The following is a 25,492-nucleotide window of genomic DNA, read 5'->3' on the forward strand; positions in this document are numbered from 1 at the left end:
AACTGCAGACTGTCAGCTTTAATTTGAGGGTATTTACATCCAAATCAGGTGAACGGTGTAGGAATTACAACAGTTTGCATATGTGCCTCCCACTTATTAAGGAACCAAAAGTAATGGGACAGAATAATAATCATAAATCAAACTTTCACTTTTTAATACTTGGTTGCAAATCCTTTGCTGTCAATTATAGCCTAAAGTCTGGAACGCATAGACATCACCAGACGCTGGGTTTCATCCCTGGTGATGCTCTGCCAGGCCTCTACTGCAACTGTCTTCAGTTCCTGCTTGTTCTTGGGGCATTTTCCCTTCAGTTTTGTCTTCAGCAAGTGAAATGCATGCTCAATCGGATTCAGGTCAGGTGATTGACTTGGCCATTGCATAACATTCCACTTTTTTCCCTTAAAAAACTCTTTGGTTGCTTTTGCAGTATGCTTTGGGTCATTGTCCATCTGCACTGTGAAGCGGCGTCCAATGCGTTCTGAAGCATTTGGCTGAATATGAGCAGATAATATTGCCCGAAACACTTCAGAATTCATCCTACTGCTTTTGTCAGCAGTCACATCATCAATAAATACAAGAGAACCAGTTCCATTGGCAGCCATACATGCCCACGCCATGACACTACCACCACCATGCTTCACTGATGAGGTGGTATGCTTAGGATCATGAGCAGTTCCTTTCCTTCTCCATACTCTTCTCTTCCCATCACTCTGGTACAAGTTGATCTTGGTCTCATCTGTCCATAGGATGTTGTTCCAGAACTTTGAAGGCTTTTTTAGATGTCGTTTGGCAAACTCTAATCTGGCCTTCCTGTTTTTGAGGCTCACCAATGGTTTACATCTTGTGGTGAACCCTCTGTATTCACTCTGGTGAAGTCTTCTCTTGATTGTTGACTTTGACACACATACACCTACCTCCTGGAGAGTGTTCTTGATCTGGCCAACTGTTGTGAAGGGTGTTTTCTTCACCAGGGAAAGAATTCTTCGGTCATCCACCACAGTTGTTTTCCGTGGTCTTCCGGGTCTTTTGGTGTTGCTGAGCTCACCGGTGCGTTCCTTCTTTTTAAGGATGTTCCAAACAGTTGTTTTGGCCACGCCTAATGTTTTTGCTATCTCTCTGATGGGTTTGTTTTGTTTTTTCAGCCTAATGATGGCTTGCTTCACTGATAGTGACAGCTCTTTGGATCTCATCTTGAGAGTTGACAGCAACAGATTCCAAATGCAAATAGCACACTTGAAATGAACTCTGGACCTTTTATCTGCTCATTGTAATTGGGATAATGAGGAAATAACACACACCTGGTCATGGAACGGCTGAGAAGCCAATTGTCCCATTACTTTTGGTCCCTTAATAAGTGGGAGGCACATATGCAAACTGTTGTAATTCCTACACCGTTCACCTGATTTGGATGTAAATACCCTCAAATTAAAGCTGACAGTCTGCAGTTAAAGCACATCTTGTTTGTTTAATTTCAAATCCATTGTGGTGGTGTATAGAGCCAAAAATGTTAGAATTGTGTTGATGTCCCAATATTTATGGACCTGACTGTATATATATATATATATATATATTTATTTTTTTTTTTTTTTTTTTTTTTTACACACTGTTATTAACATTTCATAATGGCAGCTTGATAAAGAAATGTGGAAAATGTTATGCATGTATACACCAATTGAGCTTCTGAACTGAAAAACAGGCTACTGTTGAATGTGGTTAAATGCTAAATTGGTAAAGAAGACTTGAAAGTTTTGCTTATTGCACAAACACTATGAAAACTGTTCTGTGTTAAAAGGCTTAGTTGACCTTTAATACTTCTACAAAAAGAAGTAAATGCAGCAATATGAATCTAAAATTATATTTATTAATTTACTACTTTTTTCCACTATAATCTGCAGAGCATTGCACCCATGATCAGAACATTGTGGGTGCAATGCACATGATTTTGCAATGTTGGGCTGCCGGGCTCAGGAGAGAGCCAGCATGAATGCCCCCATAGGTGAGAGTGTCCTGCAAAAAAAGATTTTATTTAAACAATTCATCATTTAAACAATTGTTTCACCTTAAATGCTCTATGAAGAGTGTTCAAAACATAGATTGCTCTTCAGAGGGTGTTGCTAGTCTCAACAAGCATACTAGATGTGTTGACTGTTAAATAAAATTTCAATTTGTTCCTATGATTATCAGGAATCCTAGGTCTGTGAAAGGTTTTTGTAGTAGTTCTAAGCTAAAAAACAGATGGATAAAGCTACTTGCTCCGGAGGCACTCTGCAGGAGCGAGGTGCCAGGAGCAACAGCAGGGGACCCTGAGAAGAGGATGATCAGGGCTGCCCTGTGCAAAACCACTGCACAGAGCAGGTAAGTATGACGTTATTTAAAAAAAAAACAAAACAAAAAAAAACATCACCTTGCCTTTAAAATCACTTTATATCTATATAGGCTGTAGATCATCATTTAAAAAATAATTCTTAATTATATTTTACCATTATTCTGGATGCTGATGAACGCTTAAGATGCACAGCTTAGTCCAACTAGGGGCATTTTTTTAAGTGCTCTTTTCATAAGTGCACATTTTGTTCAGATGTTCAACAATTCACATCAATTCCACAGTGAACTGTAATCTGTCCTTCAGTAAAAGAGAAGTTTGAGGTAAAAAAAAAAACAAAACAAAAAACACACCATAATCACCTCTATGCGAAAATAATTGCTGTGATTCTGCAGCTTTCCCATGTTGGCTAGAACACGAAAAGCAGAACGTTCACATGATTACTGATCTTGCAGCACACACTGGAACAGCCTCTCTCAACCAGGGTGCCCAGGTACCCTAGTGTGCCTTCAGGCTTCTTCAGGGGTGCCTTGGCAAAATGCCCAAAAATTGTATACAAGCTAGCAAGTGCATCAATCATGCCTTTTAGTACACAAAGCAACAGGTTTTCATTGTGTACTTTTATGACCTTCTAGCTGCCTGCATCCTAACAACCAATGACATCATCAGTTGATAAGGAGGATGTGGGGTGCATGCACATCATCCTTATTTTCCCCTCTCCATCACCACCGCAGTTACAATAGCAGAGTGAGGGAGAGAAACACGACACAATGGAATACTAGCTGGTACCAGTGTGCAAAGGTGTATTTGCTTTGAAAGAATAAATCACCTCTATCGTGGTGTACTGGATGTGTGTAGAATAGTTTTTTACATTTTAGAATGGGATGCCTTGAGATTGTGCTGAATTTTATAGGGTGCCTTGAGATTATCCATAATTTTAAAAGGGTGCCTTGACTGAAAAAAGGTTGAGAAAACACTGCACTGGAGCACCGGGCTGGAGAGGCATGGGAGCAGCTGGCTTCGGCTCTCAGCCGCATGCTGATATCCAGAGCCAGCTGTCAGGCAGCTGGGTGGATCCTGACATTATTAACGGGATCACTCCAGATTCTGGAGCAGCTCTGCCACATCAGCTGACAGAGGGCAGCCCACTAGAGGCTGACTCTGGGTCACAGGAGAGAAAAAGTAAATGTACTCCTGTGACCCACAAGAGAAGTATGGCCAAAAAGCTTTTAAGACAGATACCTTCATAAAGAAATGCTTTTAAAAGACTAACCGCTTGTGGACCCCTCCACTTACATCTACGGTGGTAGGGCGGCTGCTCTGTGCTGGACTACATATCTAGTACACAATCCGCTTTTCTGGGTTGGGCCGCGCACATGCTCCCGCTGCCCCAGCTGTGCTATAATTTGGCACAGCACAAGCCCATCTCAGCAGGTCCCAGCCAATGACTGATGGCTGAGACCAGATGATCGGCTCAGCGAATCACAGAACAGTGCCCATTGTTGATAAAACACCACTGGGCACTGTATACTGGAGAAATTATCTGGTTTTTTTTCCATGTCAGGCCAAAAAAAACCCCAAAAAAAAACAAAAACAAGAAAAACACAAGATCATTTAGTAAAAGCAACACACACATGGCTAGGAACAGTTAGCCCTTGATCACCCCAAAGTGTTAACCCCTTCCCATCCAGTGTCATTAGTACAGTGACTACAGTACAGCGCTAATCAGTGCATTAATGTATTAATGTCACTATTGACGTCAGTGTCCATTAGTGTAGTACTAGTATAAAAATTATTAAAAATTCCAGTATATATACACACACACACACACACTATAGTTTGTAGACACTATAACTTTCCCGCAAACCAAATAATATACACTTATTGAAATTTTTTTTTTTTTTTTACCAAAGACGTGTAGCTGAATACATTTTGTCCTAAATTGTTTACCATTTTTTTTTATGTGTTTTATAAAACATAGTAGAAAATAATGGGTTTTTTCAAAAAAGTGTTGGTATTTTTTAGTTTATATAATAAAAAATAAAAACCCAGTGGTGATGAAATAACACCAAAAGAATGCTCTATTTGTGTGAAAAAAATTACAAATTTAATTTGGGTAAAGCATTGCATGACCACACAATAGTCAGTTAGTAGCGCAGTGCCGAATGGCAAAAAAAAAAAAAAAAAAATGGCATGTCCATGAAGGGGATAAAATCTTCCGGAGGGCAAGTGGGCAAGCGATATATAGGAAACCACAATTACTCACTGCTTTGTATTGTGCATGATAAAAGTATGCCACTACCTGGTGAAAGTATTCGACTGGGTGCTTCACATGATGAATTACAATAGCTTAATGCTGAAAGGAAAAAAAAAAAAAAAAGTATCAGCGTTAGCATGATAGGGAAACAAAAAATTCTGTAAAAAAAAACAAAAAATTTGAACTGCAAACAAACTTTTTTCTTTTAAATATGCAAAATATGTAAATTTTTTACAAATTAAAAACGTGATTAAAATGAAATTTTAAGTCACTGAAAATTGTCATGGTTAATTTATTCGAAGCATGACTGTATAGAGGAACTCTCAAAGAAAAAAAAAAAAATCTTAAACTCAAGATTTAAGTTACTGTATATTATTCTATGCTTAAAATGTTTTTTTTTTTTTTTTTTTTTAAAAACACACCCACCCTTACTCTAACAGCAGCAATCATCTTACATGTACACTGTTCAACACCCTTCTTTGACCCCTAGAAATACCAGTACTTGCACTTCTGAGGGACACTTTCTTTGCACTAGTTTTAAACAGACAGCAACATGCAGAGCAATAAAGCCCTTGACTTAGATGGCTTACTCGCCTTCTTTGAGAGGTGCTGTTTATGCTAGGTTATTTTAAACTACGTAATGCACATTTAACCAAATGGGCGTTTTAATATTTGCCTAGATTGCTACTGCAAGTTCTAATGATAATCCTTACAAATACATTATATTGCATAACCCCACAGTTTTAGAGCACCAATCTTCAGAAGTTGCAGGATGACAAAAGCTAGTAGTGCGTTTGACAGGAGGTTGTATGCTGAATGATTGATAAAAAAATGTCTGTTCTACCACAGTACTTCCTTATGCTAGGAATCATATGAGCAAACCAATGCTTCACATTCATACAAAACTAAAACTAAGTAAGGAATTGAAACCGTTGAAGAGGCAACTTACCAAGTAGTGTTTTCTCAGTGTTCACTGAACAGCTTATTACATTAACTTCACTATCAATAGAATACAGCATCTATATAAAGACATGAGAAAAGCGTAATTTCATAAAAGATGACTTAAAATTAGAGATAAATTAATTGGAGCAAAAATAAAAAATGGTGGCTCTATGAAAATAAAAAACAAACTGTCACAAAAAACACTAAAACAGCTTTGCATGCAAACACATCAAAATGTATAGTTATGAAAGTTACATTAGCTTTCATTACATTTCAGTGCAAAAAAAGAAGTTTATTCTTTTCAAATAAATCCTCTGTCAGAATTTATTTTCCTGGATCCAGTGGACCCTCAGGTGTTTATTGCTTTCTGCAATCAAGTTAGAGAGATTACCCCTCATTTGCTACAAAGAAATAAACCTGAGAGGATTTCTAAAAATTTTCCGAAAGAAAAAAAAAAAAAAAAAATCAGACAGGGTTATAACCCTCTTCTACTCTAACCGAAAAGAAAAAAAAAATGGTTTGCCTTCAGTTGCACTTTAAGGCTGAGGATATTGTGTGGCAAAAAAAAGAAGTACTGCAAGGAACAGCTCTGAATTTGAAGTGATTATGGCAGCAAAAGCAGCTATTTTATTTTCTTTTTAAAACGGGCTATTATTTTTTCTGGGCTGAAGTTCTGCTATAAAGTGGAACTGATCCCAATGAAGAAGATTTCCTATGTCATATATATTTGGCCCATAAAAGGGAAAAGCCTTCTTTGTTATATGGTTTTCTATTTTGTATGAAACTTGATTTTTTTTGTTATTATTAGCATGTTTTTTTTTTTAATAGTGTAGTAATATAATGGGAACATGATATCACAATGATGCTATTGAAAGGTGGGAGAGGCACCATTTACTATGGGTTACCTGGGATTATACAGTTCGGTCCATGTATATTTGAACACAGGCGCAATTTTAATTCTATTGGCTCTGTATGCCACCAGAATAAATGAAAAGCAAACAATCCAAATGATTTTGAAGTGCAGACTTTCAGCTTTAATGCAAGGGGTTGAACATAATTATAAAGTACAAATTTTAGGAACTGCAACCATTTTTATACACAGTCCTTCCATTTTCAGGAACTCAAATGTAATTGGCCAAATGAATAGAATCATAAATAAAATGTTCATTTTTAATATGTTGTTGAGAACCCTTTACTGGCAATGACTGCCTGAAGTCTGGAACCCATGGACATTACCAAATATTGGGTTTCCTCCTTTCTGATGCTTTGCCAGGCTCTAACTGCAGCTGTCTTCAGTTCTTTGTTTGTGGGTCTTTCTGCCTTTAGTTTTGCCGTTAGCAAGTGAAATGCATGCTCAATTGGGTTGAGATCAGGTGATTGACTTGGCCATTACAGAATATTCCACTTATTTTCCTTCAAAAGCTCCTCGGTTGCTTTTGCAGTGTGTTTTGGATCATTGTCCATCTGTACTGTGAAGCACCATCCAGTCAACTTTGCTGCATTTGACTGAATCTTGGCTGACAGTATATCTCTAAACACTGCAGAATTCATCTGGTTGCTTTTGTCTTCGGTCACATCATCAATAAACACCAATGACCCAGTGCCACTGGAAGCTTTGTATGCCCATGCCATCACACTGCCTCCACCATGATTTACAGATGATGTTGTGTGCTTTGGATCATGAGCTGTTCCAAGCCTTCTCCACACTTTTTTCTTCCCATAGTCCTGGTACAGATTAATCTTTGTTCCATCCGTCCAAAGAATGCTTTTCCAGACCTGGTCTGGCTGTTTTATATGTTATTTGGCAAAGTCTAATCTGGCTTTTCTATTCTTCAGACTTAGGAATGGTTTGCACCTTGTGGTGAACCCTCTGTATTTGCACTTGTGAAGTCTTCTCTTGATTGTAGACTTTCACAGTGATACAGCCACCTCCTGGAGAGTGTCCTTCACTTGTCTGGATGTTGTTAATGGGTTTTTCTTTACCATAGAGAGGATCCTGTGATCATCCACCACTGTTGTCTTCCGTGGACGTCCATGCCTTTTTATGTTGCTGAGCTCACCAGTGCGTTCGTCTTTCCTCAGAATGTACCAAACTATTGATTTGGCCACTCCCAATGTTGCTGCCCTCTCTCTGAAAGATTTGTTTTGAAGCCTTACAATGGCCTGTTTCACTTGCATGGACAGCTCCTTTGAACGCATGATGTAGGTTCACAGCAATAGATTCCAAATACCAATAGCACTCTTAGAATCAACTCCAGACCTTTTACCTGCTTAATTGATGAAGAAATAAGGAAGGAGTAGCCCACAACTGGCCATGAAATAGCTTTCGATTCAATTGTCCAATTACTTTTGGTCCTTTGAAAAAAGTGGGGATGGTTACCCTTAAGAGCTGTAAATCCTAAACCCTTCCTCCAATTTGGATGTACATACCCTCAAATTAAACCTGTGGGAGAGCACTTTCAGCCCATATCCATTATATACCTATAGCTTGAATATGTTTTGGTAAATACCTGAAAAAATCTAAAATTGTTCCTGTGTCCAAATATATATGGACCTAACTGTATACTGTATGTGTGGACACTATCAGAGGTATGGCTTGGTTTAAAACAGTTTGCATAGCAACAGGGTCATAGTAAATGCAAGGATCAGGTAAATTAAGTGTTCTCCTTTAGAATTTTCTTAAATATAGTAAAAAAAAAAAAAAAAAATATGATTGGCCACTGCCTTTTCTAATTGGACAATATCCAAGAGCTCCTGCTTTTGGATATTTTGCTCTTAAGGAATTATGTTGGTTTTCCACATCATTTGCTGTATTGAATATTTACTGTTAGGCCTAATTCACATGAGGCCCATGAGAGTTTGCTTATGTGTCCCTAGCCAGCAGGTGCTGCATGCAGGCAGCCCATTCAAGCCTATGGGGATGAAGCGATGGCATGCTCAGGTGTGTGGCTCTCACCCACACACCTGTCTCAAAGGCTTGAATGGGCTGCCTGCATGCAGCACCTGCCCGCTAGCTCATCCTGTACAGTCTTCAGCGTCCAGTGTCCAGGTGAAGGTGGCCTTACTGAGCAAAAAAAATGAAGAGCAATATCAATGACATGAGGCCCAACTTTATCCGGACAGGAGGCCTGGTTAATTGTATACTGTAATGCAATTATCCTCTGACAGTCTTTCATTTAAAGTGATCAGAAAATGGCAGCTTCATCAACAGCAAATTAAAAAAAAAAAATAATAATAAAAATGTAGATTTCAGGCAAATTTCAATCAAACAATAGCATTACCAAATAGTAAGGTCTTACCTCATTTTTTTTGGTTACAACATCATATAAGCCAATTTTGGTGACATTCTCATTCCCCTGTGGAAGAGAATGATAACTTTATGTGCTCTGCTTCCAGCAATTGGTACACAATTTACTAACAGGTTATTACTTTTGTGCCGTACAAAGGATACACAGAAATTAACATAGTGATGTTTGCAACATTATAGACCTAGATTAATAGAAGTCGAGCTGCACATAGAAACATTTGAGTAAACAGTCAGTTATGGTGTGGGTCTCGGAAGGGGCAAAATGACTGCTAAAATAATGGTAACCTAAATCCTGTGAAAATTAATTCAGAAAGCAAACACTCTGCAGCCAGCTTTCCACAAATTCAGATTAATTTCTCCGATACAACGTAAATGTAAAGTGAACCATGTTAATCGAAAAAAAGGACACTGGATAAAACCAGAGCCACATCAGATTCATAAGATTCATAAAAATGAAATGTATCATATTTTGTAGTAATCCTAATTTCACTTATTCAGGAGTGGATTATATTCACGAAATGCATCGAGTTATAGGATGTATCTCTGCTCATTTCAAACAACTTGGTTGTGAAAAACGTGTATAGATACATCATAATAGCTTGATGCATATTTTTTACTGGATGTATGTAATAAACTGAATTGATATTTTAAACAATTCCTATGTATGTCCCTAATTTACACTCAATAATATTAATACTTATTATTCATATATCATGTCTCATTTAAAGTCCCATGGGGAAATGTTTTAGGGTTTTTATATATGACACGTATTGGGGTGGAGGCTTGGCACCATAGGTATCATGCCTCATTTAAAGTCCCATGGGGAAAGGTTTATATTTTTTGTGTAGGATATGTACTTAAGGTAATCTGTTACAGTGTTATATTTAACTCTACAGTACAGGCACACTTTAACCACTTGCTCTCCAGAGGATTTACCCCCCTTAATGACCAGGCCTCTTTTTGCTACTCGGCGCTGTACCAATTCAACTGATAATTGCGCGGTCATGCAATGCTGTATCCAAACTAAATTTACGTCCTTTTTTCACACAAATAGAGCTTTCTTTCGAAGGTATTTGATCACCTGTGTGCTTTTTATTTTTCCCGCTATAAACAAAAAAAAGACCGAAAATTTTGAAGAAAAATTATATTTTTTACTTTCGGCTATAAAAATATATAGTAAACTTAAAGTTAGTTATAAATTTAGGCCCAAATGTATTCTGCTACATATTTTTGTTTAAAAAAAATCCTAATAAGTGTATATTGATTGCTTTGTGTGAAAGTTATAGCGTCTACAAACTATGGATTGATGATGCATTGAGATGATGGAATTTACACAGCTTTTACTTTCTGACTGCCCATCACATTTTTTGAGGTGCGAAAAATACCAGGACAGTACAAACACCCCCAAATGACCCCTTTTCGGAAAGTAGACACCCTAAGCTATCCGCTGAGAGGCATGTTGAGGCCATGGAAGAGTTTTTTTTTCCACAAGTTTCTGGAAAATTGATTTTTTTTTTTTTTTTTTACACAAAGTTGTAATTTAAAATTATATATTTCTCACACAAGCCATGGGTATATGTGGAATTATACCCCAAAATACATTCTGCTACTTCTACCGAGTATGGGGATACCACATGTGAGACTTTTTGAGAGCCTAGCCACATACAGGAGCCTGAAATCCAATGACCACTTTGAAAGCCTGAAGGTGCACAATTTTCCTCGTTTCACTTCTTCATATATATCACATGCCAGGATAGCACCAAATCCCCCAAATGGCCCCTTTTTGGAAAGTAGACACCCCAAGGAATTTAAAAAGGGGCATGGTGAGTATTTTGCAGATCTAATTTTTTTCTCACAGGGTTTTGAAATATAAAAAAAGAAAAGAAAAAAATGTTTGTTTTTTTTCTTCATTTTCCAAAAACTTGTGGCAACAAACGAGATCTGCAAAATACTCACCATGCTTCTTATTAAATTCCTTGGGGTGTCTACTTTCCAAAAAGGGGTAATTTGGGGGGGGGGGGGGTTGATGCTATCCTGGCATTTCAGGGCCTCCGAAACTGTGATAGGTAGTCAGGAAGTGTAATGAGGAAATAGAGCCCTTTAAAAGCCTGAAGGTGCTTCTTGGATTTTGGGGTCCTGTACTTGGCTAGACTGCTAAAACATCTCTCCCATGGCATTTGTGAGCAATAAATCATTTAAGTGACAATTTTGTGTTAAAAAAAAATAATACATTTTTGCCATTTTCCAGAAGCATGTGGTAAAAAAAATAAACTATTGATTCAACATTCCTCTCAGCAAATAGTTTGGGGTGTCTACTTTCCAAAAAGGGGTCGTTTTGGGGGGTGGGGGCATTTTATGCCCAGCATTAGAAGTTTATGCCACACATCCTCTAACCACCTGAAAATCAAGCCTTTTCTGACACGTTTTGTTCACATGAAAAAAAAAAATCAGTACTTTTTGCTAGGAAATTAATTTCAACCCCCAAACATTCTATATTTTTTTAAAGCAAACACCCTAGTGAATAAAATGGTGGGTGCTGCAATTTTTATATGCCACATATTACCCACGCAGCGATTTTTCAAACGCAAATAAAAAAATACTCCTTTTTTTACTTTTAATGCACATAAACACAATATATTGGCAAATTATTTGGTAAAATATAAAAGATGATGGTATGCCGAGTAAATAGATACCAAACATGACATGCTTTAAAACTTTGCATGCTCCATGCAATGGCGACAAACTGCATCCGTTTTTAATATCCAATAGGCAAAGTTTTAAAAGCCTTTACAAGCTACCATTTTAGATTTACAGAGGAGGTCTAGTGCTAGAATTACGGCCCTTGATATGATGTTCACAGCGATACCTCACAAGCATGATGCAACCCGCTGTTTACATACCGACACAGGGTCAAAGTTCATGCTCACAGGTGTGCGCGTGCGGGGGGGGGGGGCGAGGGCGCTTTTTTTTTTTCCCAAAAAATTATTTTGATTTTTGTAATTATTTTTACACTGTTCCTTTCATTTAATTTTTTTTATCACTTTTAATGCTATCACATGGAATTCTAATATCCCCTATAACTTCAATGGGCATTGTCATATATTATTTTTTGAGAAATCTGGGGTCTATCAGACTCAAGATATCTGTTCTGCCCTTACATTATCTAATCAAACCAAGATTGGTGTGATCAGATGCTTTCCCAATTTACAAATGCTGCTGTTTATATCCTGCAAAACTGAAGTGATGAAATGCTCGTAGCTCCTGATTTCTGAAACTATAGAGATGATTGGCACCATTCTGGTCTCCAATCAGCTCTATGGTCAGCTGGCAGAAACACCGGCTGCATTCTCTGCCTGTGGGCCGAATGAAAAAAAGAGAAGAAATCTCTTCCAGAAAAAGTGTGTGGTATTTCCACCATTAGAATATACCACTCTGCACCCATCCACTTCAAATGGTGGGTACACATTAGGTCGCACAGTGCCACATGGCCAATTCCAAGATTGTACAAATGTCTAAATAGTGGCACGCTTGAATAAGAATTGTCCACGTATAAGTGGTACACCATATGGAAAAAGGATGACACCAAGTCCCAAACTACCTTGCCACTACTCCCCATGTAGTCTGAGCATCTGGGGAGGGGGGGGGGGGGCACACGTGACTATCTTTTCCCTCATAAATCCGAAACCTATATGTATAGCCTATTGCCCTCTCATAGGTCTTATACATATTGACCCCATATCTGGCATGCTTGCTGAGGAGAAATTGTTTGATTCCAAGGCAGCCAGAAAAATTAGCGTAGAGGCTAAATGCAGGTGCCGGGGCTGATCCCGCTAATGCTGCATTTTTGGGGATACTATACTAATGTGAACGCTGGTATAGTGCTGATCTGATCAAAGATATTGATCCGTTCAGACACTATACTAGCAATGGAGATTTATTGTGTATGAGCGTGTTCCTGGCAATCAAGGGGTTAAATGTGATTACTGGTGTACTGACTGGCAATCTGACGCTATCTGGGAGGGGCGTGAAAACCACGGGAGTGCGAATCTCACACATATGTATGTATATGATTTTGCGCACCCGTGCTGCCCTGTAGCAGTATTTCTGCTATAGGGCGGTCAGGAAGTGGCTTGCGTTACTGCGCTGCGTTATTTTAACTGACAATTGCGCGATCATGCAACACTACACCAAAATGAAATTTACATCCTTTTTGCCCCACAAATTGAGCTTTCTTTCGTTGGTATTTGATCGCCTGTGCATTTTTTATTTTTTGCGCCATATAAAAAAACAAAAAAAAAAAAACAAAAAGACCTACAAATGGCGGTATATATACACTGGAAATTTTTTTTTTTATACTAATAATGGCGGTGGTCAGCAACTTATGGTGAAACTGCGCCGGACATACATACACACACACACGTGATTTTGCGCAGCGGTTCCACCCTGCCGCAGTATATCTACTGTGCCTGGTCGGCAAGCGGTTAAATTAGAAGCATAACATACAAATTTACTACATGTAAAGCATATATAAACATTCAGTAATAATGACACACAGCTTGAAATGTATGCATACCTTCCAAGTGTAAAGGACATTACCATTTCTCTCCACATTAACAATTCTCAGCGTCCTCGAGCACTTTGCCAAGTTATCTGAAACATAATATGCAGGATTAAAATATATATGTAAAAAAAAAAAAAAAATAACCCTTCACGTGGTGTGCTTACTAAAAGGGTTTTTACTTCCAGCAAAGTATTGGACAACTCTTTCTATGGGGATAATAAAGCTTAGCAGTGTGCGTCTCTTCCCATCCACAGATAGTCAGACATTTCTAGTGGTGGACCAGCCGGAGATCCAGGAAACCAAAGTTCTATTTCCATACCGAATAAATGTAAAAGACCTTCATTAAGTCACACAAAAACATTACTTAAAGCAGCGTCTCCAAACTTTATATTGTGTATAGTAATTTACAACTCCTATCAGTTTCTCCACTGAGAATATAAATAAAAGGGTTGCACAGAACATATATTGTATCTTGGCTCTTACCTATGCCTTCTCAGATATTTCCAGAAACTATCTGAAGCACAGCTTCTTATATTTACACTCTAATCAAAGCTTTAAAATGATAGAACAGGAGTCTCCAAATTTCTAAACAAAATGCTAATTTTATGGTCCTTCAAAACTTAAGGCAGGCCATAGACAGGCCATTTATCGGCTGAATTTTCGGCCGATAAACGAAAAATCGGTCGGCCCCGTTGCCGATGCTGCCACCCACGTCCACGAAAAACGGCCGTTTTTTGCAGATTTTCCAGCATGACCGATAAAAATAAATGAGGAGATCCGCAAAAAACGGCCGACAAGCTGGCCCCACTAACGGCGTGATTATCATCCGATTTTTCGTGCAGACGCAAATTCGGCCGATAAACGCCCCGTCTATGGTCTGCATTAGGAGGCCGGAGTATTGTCAGCGGAAGTAGAAAATGTTCTGACATCAGTGGGAGTAAACAGTGCCCCATCTTTGTTATTAGAGGAAAAAACAGTGTCCCATTGTTGGTGTCGGTGGAAGGTATCATACCCCATTGTTAGTGTCAGTGGAAGAAATTGTGCCCCATTGTTGGTGCCATTGGGAATAACAATGTCCTATCATTGGTGTCAGTGGAAGGAATAGTCCTCCAAGGGCGGGATAAAGGCAAGCAAAGGGCCACATCTGGCCCTCCCTCCCCACCACAGTTTGGAAGGGAGTTCCAGATAGGGGAAAAGGAATATACATTATGATCTCCAAATACCATTTGGTATTCTCCAACCCTTCAAAAGCATCTTCTAAAACCCCCAGCTTTAAAGAAGGAATCTGGGATAGGCAAAAAAAATAAAAAAAAAAATACCCATTAGTACACCCCCTACACAAAATACTAAACAGTTATTACAATTTTGAAAATCCTAACCATTTAGGAGAAAAGTTTCATTGAATTTTCATGAACTCATCTCTGTAATTCAAAAGATAACAGCATTTGCTCTGCCAGAGAGGAGGTGTAACAGCAGGGATTACATCATATCATCTTCTCTCGGGAGAGAAAGGAAACTACAGTTCCCATCAACCACAGGGAATGTTGTCAGGTACACTAGGCCCATATATGTTGAATGTGTGAGAGTTTCAGTCTGCCCACCACTGCAAGTGGGGCAGAATTACAACACTGTTTCCTGGAAAAAGAACTAAAGAAGGGATGTGCCAAGACCAGTGGCTGGGGGAATAGGGAGGCATAGCAGCCATTGGTCTAAGGAAAAGACGGAAGACCTCTTCTTCCACCTCCTGCCCTCTGCCTCACTTCTGGAGACAAAAGGTAGGGCTCTGATGTGAAGAGGGAACTGTATGATTGAGGAACCCCATGATCGAGGGATAGTGTGGATGTGGGGCTCTGTGAAAGGGGGAATCTGATGTGATGAGGAGTAACATGTATAGGGAGACCTCTAATGTGATAGGGAGGTTCATATATAGGAGGACCCCTTATGTGAAATTAATTTCGTCAAAAGGTGGTTATGTGTGCATTGTCCCACACTCAGGTGATAAACAAGATTTACATGTAATACATTACAGGTTTAATTGCAACATCCACCTTTAAATTTCAGTGTGTATGCATAGAACAACCAAGCAACAGCAGATTGGTTAAAAAAAAAAAAATATCAAATCAATCAGGACTTCCTAGTCTTTTTCTGAATGGACACTATAGGAATTTTCCAGAGTTTTATTGGCTTGGTGTTGATAATGCACATAAAACCTGAACACAACACATAACAAGAAAACTTTTTTTTTCAAATAGTATGTGATCAACATAAAAGCACTGCCTTTCTTTTGTTGTTTCAGTTATGTGGATTCTGTTGAAACATAGGTATACCTAAAGAGGAAACTGAAAGGAATATCTCTAAATGGAAATTACAGTGAGTCATCCACAGAGCAAACAATAACAAAAAAGCCCTTCTACATCACTGGCTGGAATTTCCACTTTGCAGAAGTGATTGCTCTGGTAGCACTAGCATGTTTATGAAATTTAGTCCAACAAGACTGTTTATGGCCAACAAGGGTTGTGCTATGTTGGTCATAAACAGATGCAGAATACCAAATAACTAACTGATGGGGAAGAAAAAAAGACAAAATTCTGTTAAACCTTTGAAAAAGAATTACATGGACACGATTTCTGTATTTGTCACCATTCAATAGTTTATTATATTGAAATGAAATGTAAAATAAAATGTCATCTTACAGTACACAAAGATCTGTACATTTTAGATGAATGCAGATTAATCATTTCTGAATGCTTTGTTAGAATATACTGCACAAGATTTGACAAGCATGTAAATTCAAGTGCAAGGATTATATACAAAACAGTGTAATCTGGAATCACCAGTCAAATCTGGAAATGACACAGAGGTCAGCTACTGGCAATTGGGCACATTTTTGATAAGGGCAAGGGGACTGGGTACGTAAAACTACACTTAAGGGTCTATTAATGTGTGTTTTCACCCAACAATCACACTTTCTAAAATGGAAAGTGTGCAAATGCTGCATGGTCTGTGAAAACATTTACAAAAACACCCCTTATTGCACAATTCAAATTCATCTGACTGGTTTCTAGGTGCTACTTAACTTTGCCCATAATCTTTACTTCCTGTAAAGTATACAGTATTAAATATTAACTGATAGCAATTTTTGTCTCCCTGGGATGGATAAACAGTAACATACGGGCTAAAAGATTTAAATTTCCAGGAGTAAATACTGCTCCAGGTTCCCTTTAGAATCAGTCAATTGGCCAACGAATAGACAACTGGTTACAAGTAAAATCTTGAATGTGAGGATAAGAGATCAGATAGATTGTTCTTTCCCTTCAGTAGAGATCATGTGATCATACGTCTAGGTCTTTGCTCATGACCATCACTGGAGTGAGCTTGGAGCAGTATTTTCTCCAGAAATGTAAACTGTACTAGCCCTACCATTGCAATTTAGTGATCTATTCCTGGAAGACTGTTAAGTATAGGTTAGACCAGGGGTGGACTGACAACTCATGGGGCCCCCAGGCAATAGGGGATCATGGGGCCCCTGTGTCCTTGCCCAAACTCAAAAAAGCCTATGAAAAAGGTACCAGGGGCATCTCATGGGGCCCCCTACTGACCCCGGGCCCTCAGACAGTGCCCGAGCTTCCAAATGGTCAGTCTGCCCCTGGGTTAGACAAATAAATACACTTTATGGGTGAAGTCTTAGAGGGGAACCTCAGACAATATTGTTGGAAAGCATTAACTAGTAAAATGAGTAAACCAGATATTTGCACTCTGAAATTTAATTGTTTTTCATACAGTATCATAAAACAGTATCAGTAAGCATCACAAGATGAGCATGCAATCAGTGGGCGAAAAATAGTCTATTACATGTCCACGGGAGTTTCAACAAATGTACTAATTACCCATTTCACACTGCCACAGCCAACGAAGGGCTTTGGTCTCAAGTTCTAGGCATCATAACAATTTGCCCAACCTGTGGAACTAAGGTATTCCTTTTGTTTGGCCCTGCTGATCAGTAAGATATCTCTCAGGATTATTTCATCAGACAAATCTGCCACTTTGTCACATAAGGGAGATGATTTTGAGAACATGCTACCTGCAAAAGTTGACTTTGTCCTTGTCAAAGCATCCCACGATGCAATCTATGTGAAACTCAAGCAATCCCTGTGGTGCCCCCACTTTGCTTTCTGGCTGGCTAGTAGACCATGCTTTCTGACTGATATTACGCATGCGTTCTATAGCATTTACATCTAAAGTAAGTTAACTACTTGACGACTGGGATACAGGCGAATGATGGCTACAGTGCGGTCCTGTAGTTGTGGGAGGGCATCATATGACATCCTCTAGAACTGTGCCTCCAGCGTGCCCCCTAGGGCATGCATACAGCGAGCTCTGCGATTGCTGTATCCTTTGGACACCGCTGATCACATGACATGGTAAAGGACAAATCACCGCGCCCTTTTACCACGTGATCAACTGTGTCCAATGACACAGCAGATCACAATGTAAATACAGTTGTCGGTTATCGGCTGCACTTTCCTCATGCTGTCACAGCGTGAGGAGAGAAGAAAGCCGGTAATTGGCAACTGTATATACACATCAAACCCATCTAGCGCACTGCAAGTTTCCAACTCTCCGATTAAATCTTTTTGAGGAGTAGATCAGGATATGTGGTCATGCGATGACAAATCATGCAGCTGACAGCATAGATCCGGGAAGATCAAGGGAAACTCAAAAGACAAAAGTGGCAACATCACAAAACCTCCATCAGCATATATACATTATTTATTGGAAATAAAAACATAGCACACTTACAAGTTAAAACACAATTGGTCAGCACAGGGGAAGCACAGACACAACAATCAGCAGATGGAATGAAGACGCAAACAAAGATCCTCTCATGCCACCAGGGAGAAGATGTGTTTGATCTGACAGCTGTCAAAGACTGACCAGAGCTTGGCATCCTGGAACGCTGTAGTCGGCCTCGTGAGAATTCCCATGTGTGCCTGGGAGAAGGAGTGGGGTAGGGGGCGGTAACGCATTTCAAAGTGAAATCCTCCTTTGATATAACCTGCCCCATTGTATGGAAATTGGGTTTAAATAGCGATCAAAATATCCAGTAAGTAACTGACACTGTTGGGGACCAGATAATCAAGTAATGTATTGCTATGACTGCTGTACCAAAAACAAACCTGACACAACAAGCAACATTCAGAAAACAAAGTTGCAATTATTGATACACATTATACTGTCCTGGGGAATAATTGTAAATAAAAATAAGCGGCTCTATTAACTCTTAGTGAGTCTCATAGGTTACAAGCCTAGGACTGGCATTTCTAAAGAAGAACCTAAATTATAAACAGCATTATAAAAACAGGCTATTACATTAATTAAAAAACGGCTCAAGTGTTAAAGGACTGTGAAAGCCTAATATTATACAGTATATGTATACATATATGTGTGTCCTGTTTTACAAAGTGGCTTGTTCTGCGAAAGATAACTATGAAAAGAAAAGCTGTTCATAGGGCAATTTGAAAAATTATATATTATAATATATAAATGAATGACAATTGAATGACAATTGCGCAGTCATTCAACACTGTACCCAAACTAAATTTTTATCATTTTGTTCACACAACTAGAGCTTTCTTTTGGTGGTATTTAATTACCACTTGGGCTTTTATTTTTTGCTAAATTAACAAAAAAAGACCAAAACTTTTGAAAAAAAAACCAAAAAAACACGTTTTTCTTTGTTTCTGTTATAAAAGTTTGCAAATAAATAATTGTTCTTCATAAATTTCGGCCAATATGTATTCTGCTACATTTCTTTGGTGAAAATAACCCAAATCAGTATTTATTATTTAGTCTGTAGGAAAGTTATAGAGTTCACAAACTATGGGATATATCTGAAAATTGATCAATCCTGAAGTACTGACAGCCAATCTAATTTCTTGAGGCCCAAAAATGTCAGAACAGTACAGATATCCCATAAAGGACCCTTTTTTGCAAAGTAGACAGTCCAACCTATTTCATAAGAGGCATGGCGAGTTTTTTGAAGTTGTAATTTATTTGTAATAATTTTTTGGAAATTTTTTTTTTTACATACTGTCACCGGTGCAGTACAGCATCATCATATAACTGGTGTGGCGGTGATCAGGGACACTGACTGGTGACAGTACAAAAAAAAAAAAAATTTGATATTTTTTCTTTCAATTTTTTAAAGTTTTTTTTATATTATACTATGACCATAGTAGTATAATGTTACCATAGTAACATTGTACTACTTTGGGAAAGTGATCAGAATTTTTTTTTCTTTTACACAATTTGCTTATAGCAAAGAATTTCTTTGCTATAAGCAAACATTTAAGTGAATGAAATCAATTCATTCAGGTTTTTTTTTTTTGTGATTAGCTGTGATTGGCCACGGCTAATCCCATGACACAGATAGGCTGGGCCAATCACAGGCTGTGCGTGTGATCACTGTGACCATTCACAGCTAGACACACTTGTATACAACGGATGGCATGAAAGGAAGCCATCCATTGTTGACAACTATCATGTGACCTGCTGAGATTGGTCACAGGAGGTCACATGGTACTGGCAACGGGGCCGGTACACAGATCTGTAATCAGCCGTGTCCAAGGTACACAGCTGGTGACACATCTCGCCACAGGTTGGCCTTGTGGGCACATGCAAGGCGTGATCCAAGAAGCACGTCATATGATGCCCTCCCGGATTGACGAGAGTCCCACCCAGCCATCATTTTATTATAGGCCGGGATGGGAAGTGGTTAAGTTCTCTTTTAATAAGAAATAGGAAGTGTTACTAAAACACACAACAGTAAGATCAGTCTGTATATGCAGTAAAGCATGCTTGTTATACTCACTGTGGAACCTAAGGGGTTAATCCTCTGCATTGTGGAAAAATGCTGTTTGATCCTGACTTTTCTGATCCTCCCCTTCTTCCAGGGCCCTCCTCCCCCTTATCTCCTGACAAGACATATTGTGTGGAGACACTCTGCACATGCTTGGTTTGGTATGTATTGCTAGAGAGTTTTTTTTTTTTTCTTGGGAGAGTGCATGTGATCAGCACTGTCGAGACAGAGGTCAGGGGTTCTGCACCCACCTAGAGCAGAAATAAAACTCCTCCAAGCTTTAACCTCCCTGACGGTATTCCCGAGTGTAGCTCGGGGTAACATTTCAGTACCAAAAGCGGTAACCCCGAGCTACACTCGGGCTTACCCTGAGGCACTGCTCCGGCAAGTGTTCTTCACTTACCTTACCCTGCGCTCCCACGATGTGTCCCCTGCAGCGTCCCCGGCCATCTCCTCCGGCCGATGCCGGCATCCGGCTTCTGTGTCCTGTCCCTGTGACGTCGGGACGTACGGGCGCCGCCGCCGCCGCCGGCGGGAAATTTAAAAATTTTAAAAAATGTCATTTTTTTTTTTTTACATTTTACACAGTAAAACATTGCTGTTTCAACCTATTTCACATACATATTGTCCCTAGTGCTTTGTCCTGCGCCCTGCCTGCATTTTGTCTGTTCTTTCTGTCTGGAAACTGAGAAATGTCCATGGCGTCCAAAAAGTGTCCCTTTAGGTCAAAAGCGGTTTAGATCAGCTAGAGAACAGCGATAGTAAATCATAACCACTTGCAGAATTGAGTGATAATGATTCGTGGGGGAAATTCGTCATCAGAAACTGAAAACGATTTTGTGACTGAGCTCAGCAATGTGCGAACTTGGCGCTCTATTTCACATTTCAGTGTTTTTGGTTTGATTACATTATTGAATTAAATTTTTTATTATTTTTATATTATTTTTATGATTATTTATTAAATTATAATTTATGATTTTGTGTTTCAAATTTTATCATACCCGGGATGTTTACTAGACTCTTGTTCGGACAGATTTCAGTGTGTTTTTCCTAAAAATTACAGCCTACAATAAAAAAAATACATATTTCCATGCAAAAAAATGGTACCGCTTTCAGCACCAAAAATCTGAAATAATCATACCGCCAGGGAGGTTAACCAGTGCTCTGCTGTACACTGATAGAAGTCAGAAGACTGCTCTAGCTGCTGATGGGAAAAGGTATTTAGCAGTTTATATTTACTAAAATAATTGCATTTCCATGTAGTGTGTACTGTGGGAGACCAGAGAGAGTGAATGCAGGGTCATGGCTTTAGTAACACTTTAAATGGAGAAGTATGACCAAAGCTTTTTTTTTACATGTTTTAAGTCAATAGCGAACTAAAACCCACTGTCGGCTCATGTCACTCAGCCAGTCCAAGCTGGGAAAAGATCCCAACTTTATAGTCAGGATCCACCCAGATGTCTGGACCGGCAGCTAGCTCAGACTCTCAGCTGCACCAATGGGAGAATGAGCTAGCCACTCCCTCCCCTCCCCAGCCAGGCTCTCCAGTGAGCACTCTAGGAGCAGAGCAGAGAGCCAGTGACTGACAGTCACCACTCTCTGATCAGAGCAGAGGGGAGAACTGAGCAATCGGCGCTCAGTTCTCAGTGCAGAGATGGTGGGGGCAGATGCAGCATCGGATCAATGCTGCATCCACCTAGGTGAGTTTTTTTTTTGTAAACACAAACTAATCTTTTAAAAATGTAAAAAACATTTTTTTTACCAACCTGCCATGATTTTATTTCCTTTTCAGGCATCAACTACCATGGATTATCCAATATTGGACTATCTATATAACAATTACCATATCATAAGAATAAAGAACGCATCAATTGGTTTTATTGAGCAGAGGCCTAGCTATGGTCACCATCACTGTATTGTGTGACTAAAATCGTCCTGTGAGAAAATGAAATTATACTCAGTCTGTTATCTTGTGGGAGGACAGAGCTTACTTTAACAGTGCAATGACATTTGTCTGATATTTTCTTAGTTAGGACAGCTGTGTTTACTAGAAGCCATTGGTGAGCAAGTGCTTAGGGAAGCAGGGTTAGATGAGGCAACACTGATTATTTACAATGTTCACTTTTTTTACATCCATTGTTAGGCAACCTCAAAACATTTGTTGGAAAACGCATCAAAAAGAACTATGGTGGGAACAGGGTTCAGGGGTTGTTAAGTCAAAAGACTCTTTTACTGGTATAAAAAGAAATTAAAGGGTCTATCCTCTTCTTCGGTGGTTTGTGTAGCTAAATAGTAGACCTGCATAGGAAGTTGTCACTAGGCTGCATTCACCAGCAAATTACTAGTTTTAAAGAGAGAGAGAAAAAAAAGTGAACATATGACAAAAGGGGTGGAGCTTATAGAAAGCAGTATGTCATCACTCACGTATGCCCATGACAAAAGGAACACCAAATACAGCCCTGTTAGTGAGGCACTGAAGAGTTCTAATGTAGTTATGCTCAATCACATGTCACATTCCACAAACTATGACACCTATGTGCCTACAGTTTTCTGCTTTCAGGAGAGTAGTTACAGGAACTGTAAATATTCCTGGACATAAACTCGTCAGTAGTGGGTACTGTAGCACCTAACAGCTGGAAAATAAACCCATCTCAGACCAATGCACATTGTGATGTGATCATTCCACAATGAAAACTTTGGATGATATCGGATGATCCATGGTGTGCTTGCAAATGTATTTATTACAGGAAATATCTCACAAAACACAACACCAGATACTCATCTACCAAAAACAATTTTACATGTTAAATGTAATAAATAAAAAGATGTTTCCACTTATCTTGAGCCCCCCACGCCCATGCTGACAGAGGTATAAACATGCTGCGACTGCCCTGCTTTGCCTTATGATCACAGAAAGTATTAAATCACCTGACAATAGGCAGTATCGCCCCCCAAAAACAACCAGCCAAAAGATTACTGAAAACAAAGTTGAGCCAAGTTACTACTGCCAACTCCCCCATAAGCTGCAAAGCAGCAAATGCAGGATGTTCAAATGCTATGGCAAAAATGACCTCCACATTCTGTTCAGCAGAATAAAAACAACAGGGCAAATCTTCCAATGGGGACACCATTTCTGGTGACCTTGGTGACAACCTGGGAATCCCTCACTTCAGCTATGTTCACACTTGTGTAGTTTCCTTGTGACTGCATTACTCGTGCACAGCCATTATTCTTTTGAATGGGCTGCTGTATCCACTGCAAACACAGAGAAAAGGTCCCTGCACCTTTTCAGAAAAGGCGGTTGCTATGAAACCACATAGTGCAGTGTGGGTGCTGGTGCGTGAGAATTAACGGTACCCCTACGCATCTCCTCAGCGGCAGCACATTTTCTATGTGGGTGGCTGCGGCAACAGGTGTGGTCCCACAGCTGCAACCACCCGCACAAATGTGAAGCTTTAGGAGGAATTTTCTCTCCCTATTTCAGCTATGGTACAGAAAGTGAAAAGAAATCTCCGTAAAATTTTACTAAACCCATGACCGTGCATTCACTATATCTGGTCTCCCAAGTACACAGAACATGAAAATGTAATTGTTGTAGTAAATATGAACTGCTAAATACCTTTTCCCATCAGCAGTACATAGCAGTCTTGTGACTTCTATCAGTATCCAGCTGAGCACTGGTTAACGCTTGTGGGAGGAGTTTTCATTCTGCTCTGACTGTCCTATGAGGCCTCATAACCCCTGACCCTCTGTATAGACAGTGTTGATTGGCCCTGTGCTGATCACATGTACCCTCTAATAAAAAAAAAAAAACTTTCTATGCATATCACCTGTGTCTCATCAACCTAAGGGTCACCGCACATTCTTTGTACAATCATCTTTAGATTTACCAAAACTACATATTTATATTGGATCAGGCAGGCCCTTGCATTACATAGTTGATGGTAGATCTAAAGGAGATTGTACAGTCAGATTTTATAGTGTATGGCTAGCGCAACTCTTAGTGGCCATACATGTTTCTATGTTATTATCGAATCAATGGGCATTCAACCAGTGGGTTGAAAGAAAAAGGACCCAGCTCCCCCAATCACACATTTGATGCTGATGGCGGTATCTCTCCCGCTGTTTCATTGTATTCGAACAGTGGGGCGATTATAGCTGGCAGCGCTGATTGAGAGAAAATTTTCCTGTAGGCTGGTTGTACACAAGTCAATCCATAGTTCATAGGTCGACTTGTGTACTACCAGCCTGCCTACACATGGATCAAAATTCATCCAGTTCTTGCTGAACTGGCCAAATTTTGATCCATGTATGGTCAATTTAAACAGAAACCGATTGACTAGCCACAACTTTCCTTCTGATCAATTTAGACCAGAGTAGAGCAAACGGAGTTGATTTACCTTGGCAGAAAATTATTGATCATTTTACATTGATTGCCAGTGCAAAGACACTGTGCGTGAATACGATTGTTACATAGTCTGACTGAAAAAAGACAAAGTCCATCCAGTTCAACCATAGAACAAAAAAAAAAAAAAAAAAAGTTATAATCCTATACCCACAGTTGATCCAGAGGAAGGCAAAAAAAAAAACCCAGCAAAGCACGATCCAATTTGCTCCTGCTGGGAAAAAAATTCCTTCCTGATCCCCCGAGAGGCAATCGGATGTTTCCTGGATCAACTTTACCTATAAATGTTAGTATCCAGTTATATTCTGTGTATCTAAGAAAGAATCCAGGCCTTTTTTGAAGCAATCCACTGAGCTGGCCAGAAACAACTCTTGAGGGAGTCTATTCCACATTTTCCCAGCTCTCACTGTGAAGAAACCTATCCATGTTTGGAGATTAAATTTCTTTTCCTCCAGACGTAAAGAGTGCCTCCTTGTCCTCTGTGATGACCTCAGGGTGAATAGTTCTATACCGAGTTCACTATATGAACCACTGATGTATTTATACATGTTGATCATATCCCCCATAGTCTCCTCTTTTCAAGAGAGAATAAATTCAGTTCCTCTAATCTTTCCTCATAGCTGATCTCCTCCATGCCTCATATCAGTTTGGGTGCCCTTCTCTGTACCTTCTTCAGTTCCCCAATGTTCTTTTTGTGAATTGGTGCCAAAAACTGAACTGCATATTTCAGATGAGGTCATACTAATGATTTGTACAGGGGTAAAATGATATCTCTCTCTCTGGAGTCTATACCTCTTAATACAAGAGAGGATTTTGCTCGCTTTAGAAACCGCAGCTT

The 25,492-nt window shown here is 39.3% G+C and overlaps 1 protein-coding gene across 2 annotated transcripts in view; it reads right to left on the minus strand.

Moving 5' to 3' along the window:
- Window positions 1-25,492, minus strand: part of GSAP (gamma-secretase activating protein) — a 117,517-nt gene that overhangs the window by 88,806 nt on the left and 3,219 nt on the right. For both annotated transcript variants that reach the window (XM_089685686.1, XM_089685694.1), the window contains 4 exons: window positions 13,403-13,479; window positions 8,822-8,878; window positions 5,530-5,599; window positions 4,626-4,679 (listed from right to left, as the gene is read on the minus strand). In XM_089685686.1, coding sequence (XP_089541812.1) covers window positions 4,626-4,679; window positions 5,530-5,599; window positions 8,822-8,878; window positions 13,403-13,479 — 258 coding nt within the window. The remainder of the gene's footprint in view (window positions 1-4,625; window positions 4,680-5,529; window positions 5,600-8,821; window positions 8,879-13,402; window positions 13,480-25,492) is intronic.

Source organism: Staurois parvus, unplaced genomic scaffold (genome assembly GCF_062004578.1).
Source record: "Staurois parvus isolate SC_StPar_1 unplaced genomic scaffold, SC_StPar_1.0 ptg000019l, whole genome shotgun sequence".
In the NCBI taxonomy this organism is placed as follows: Eukaryota; Metazoa; Chordata; class Amphibia; order Anura; family Ranidae; genus Staurois; species Staurois parvus.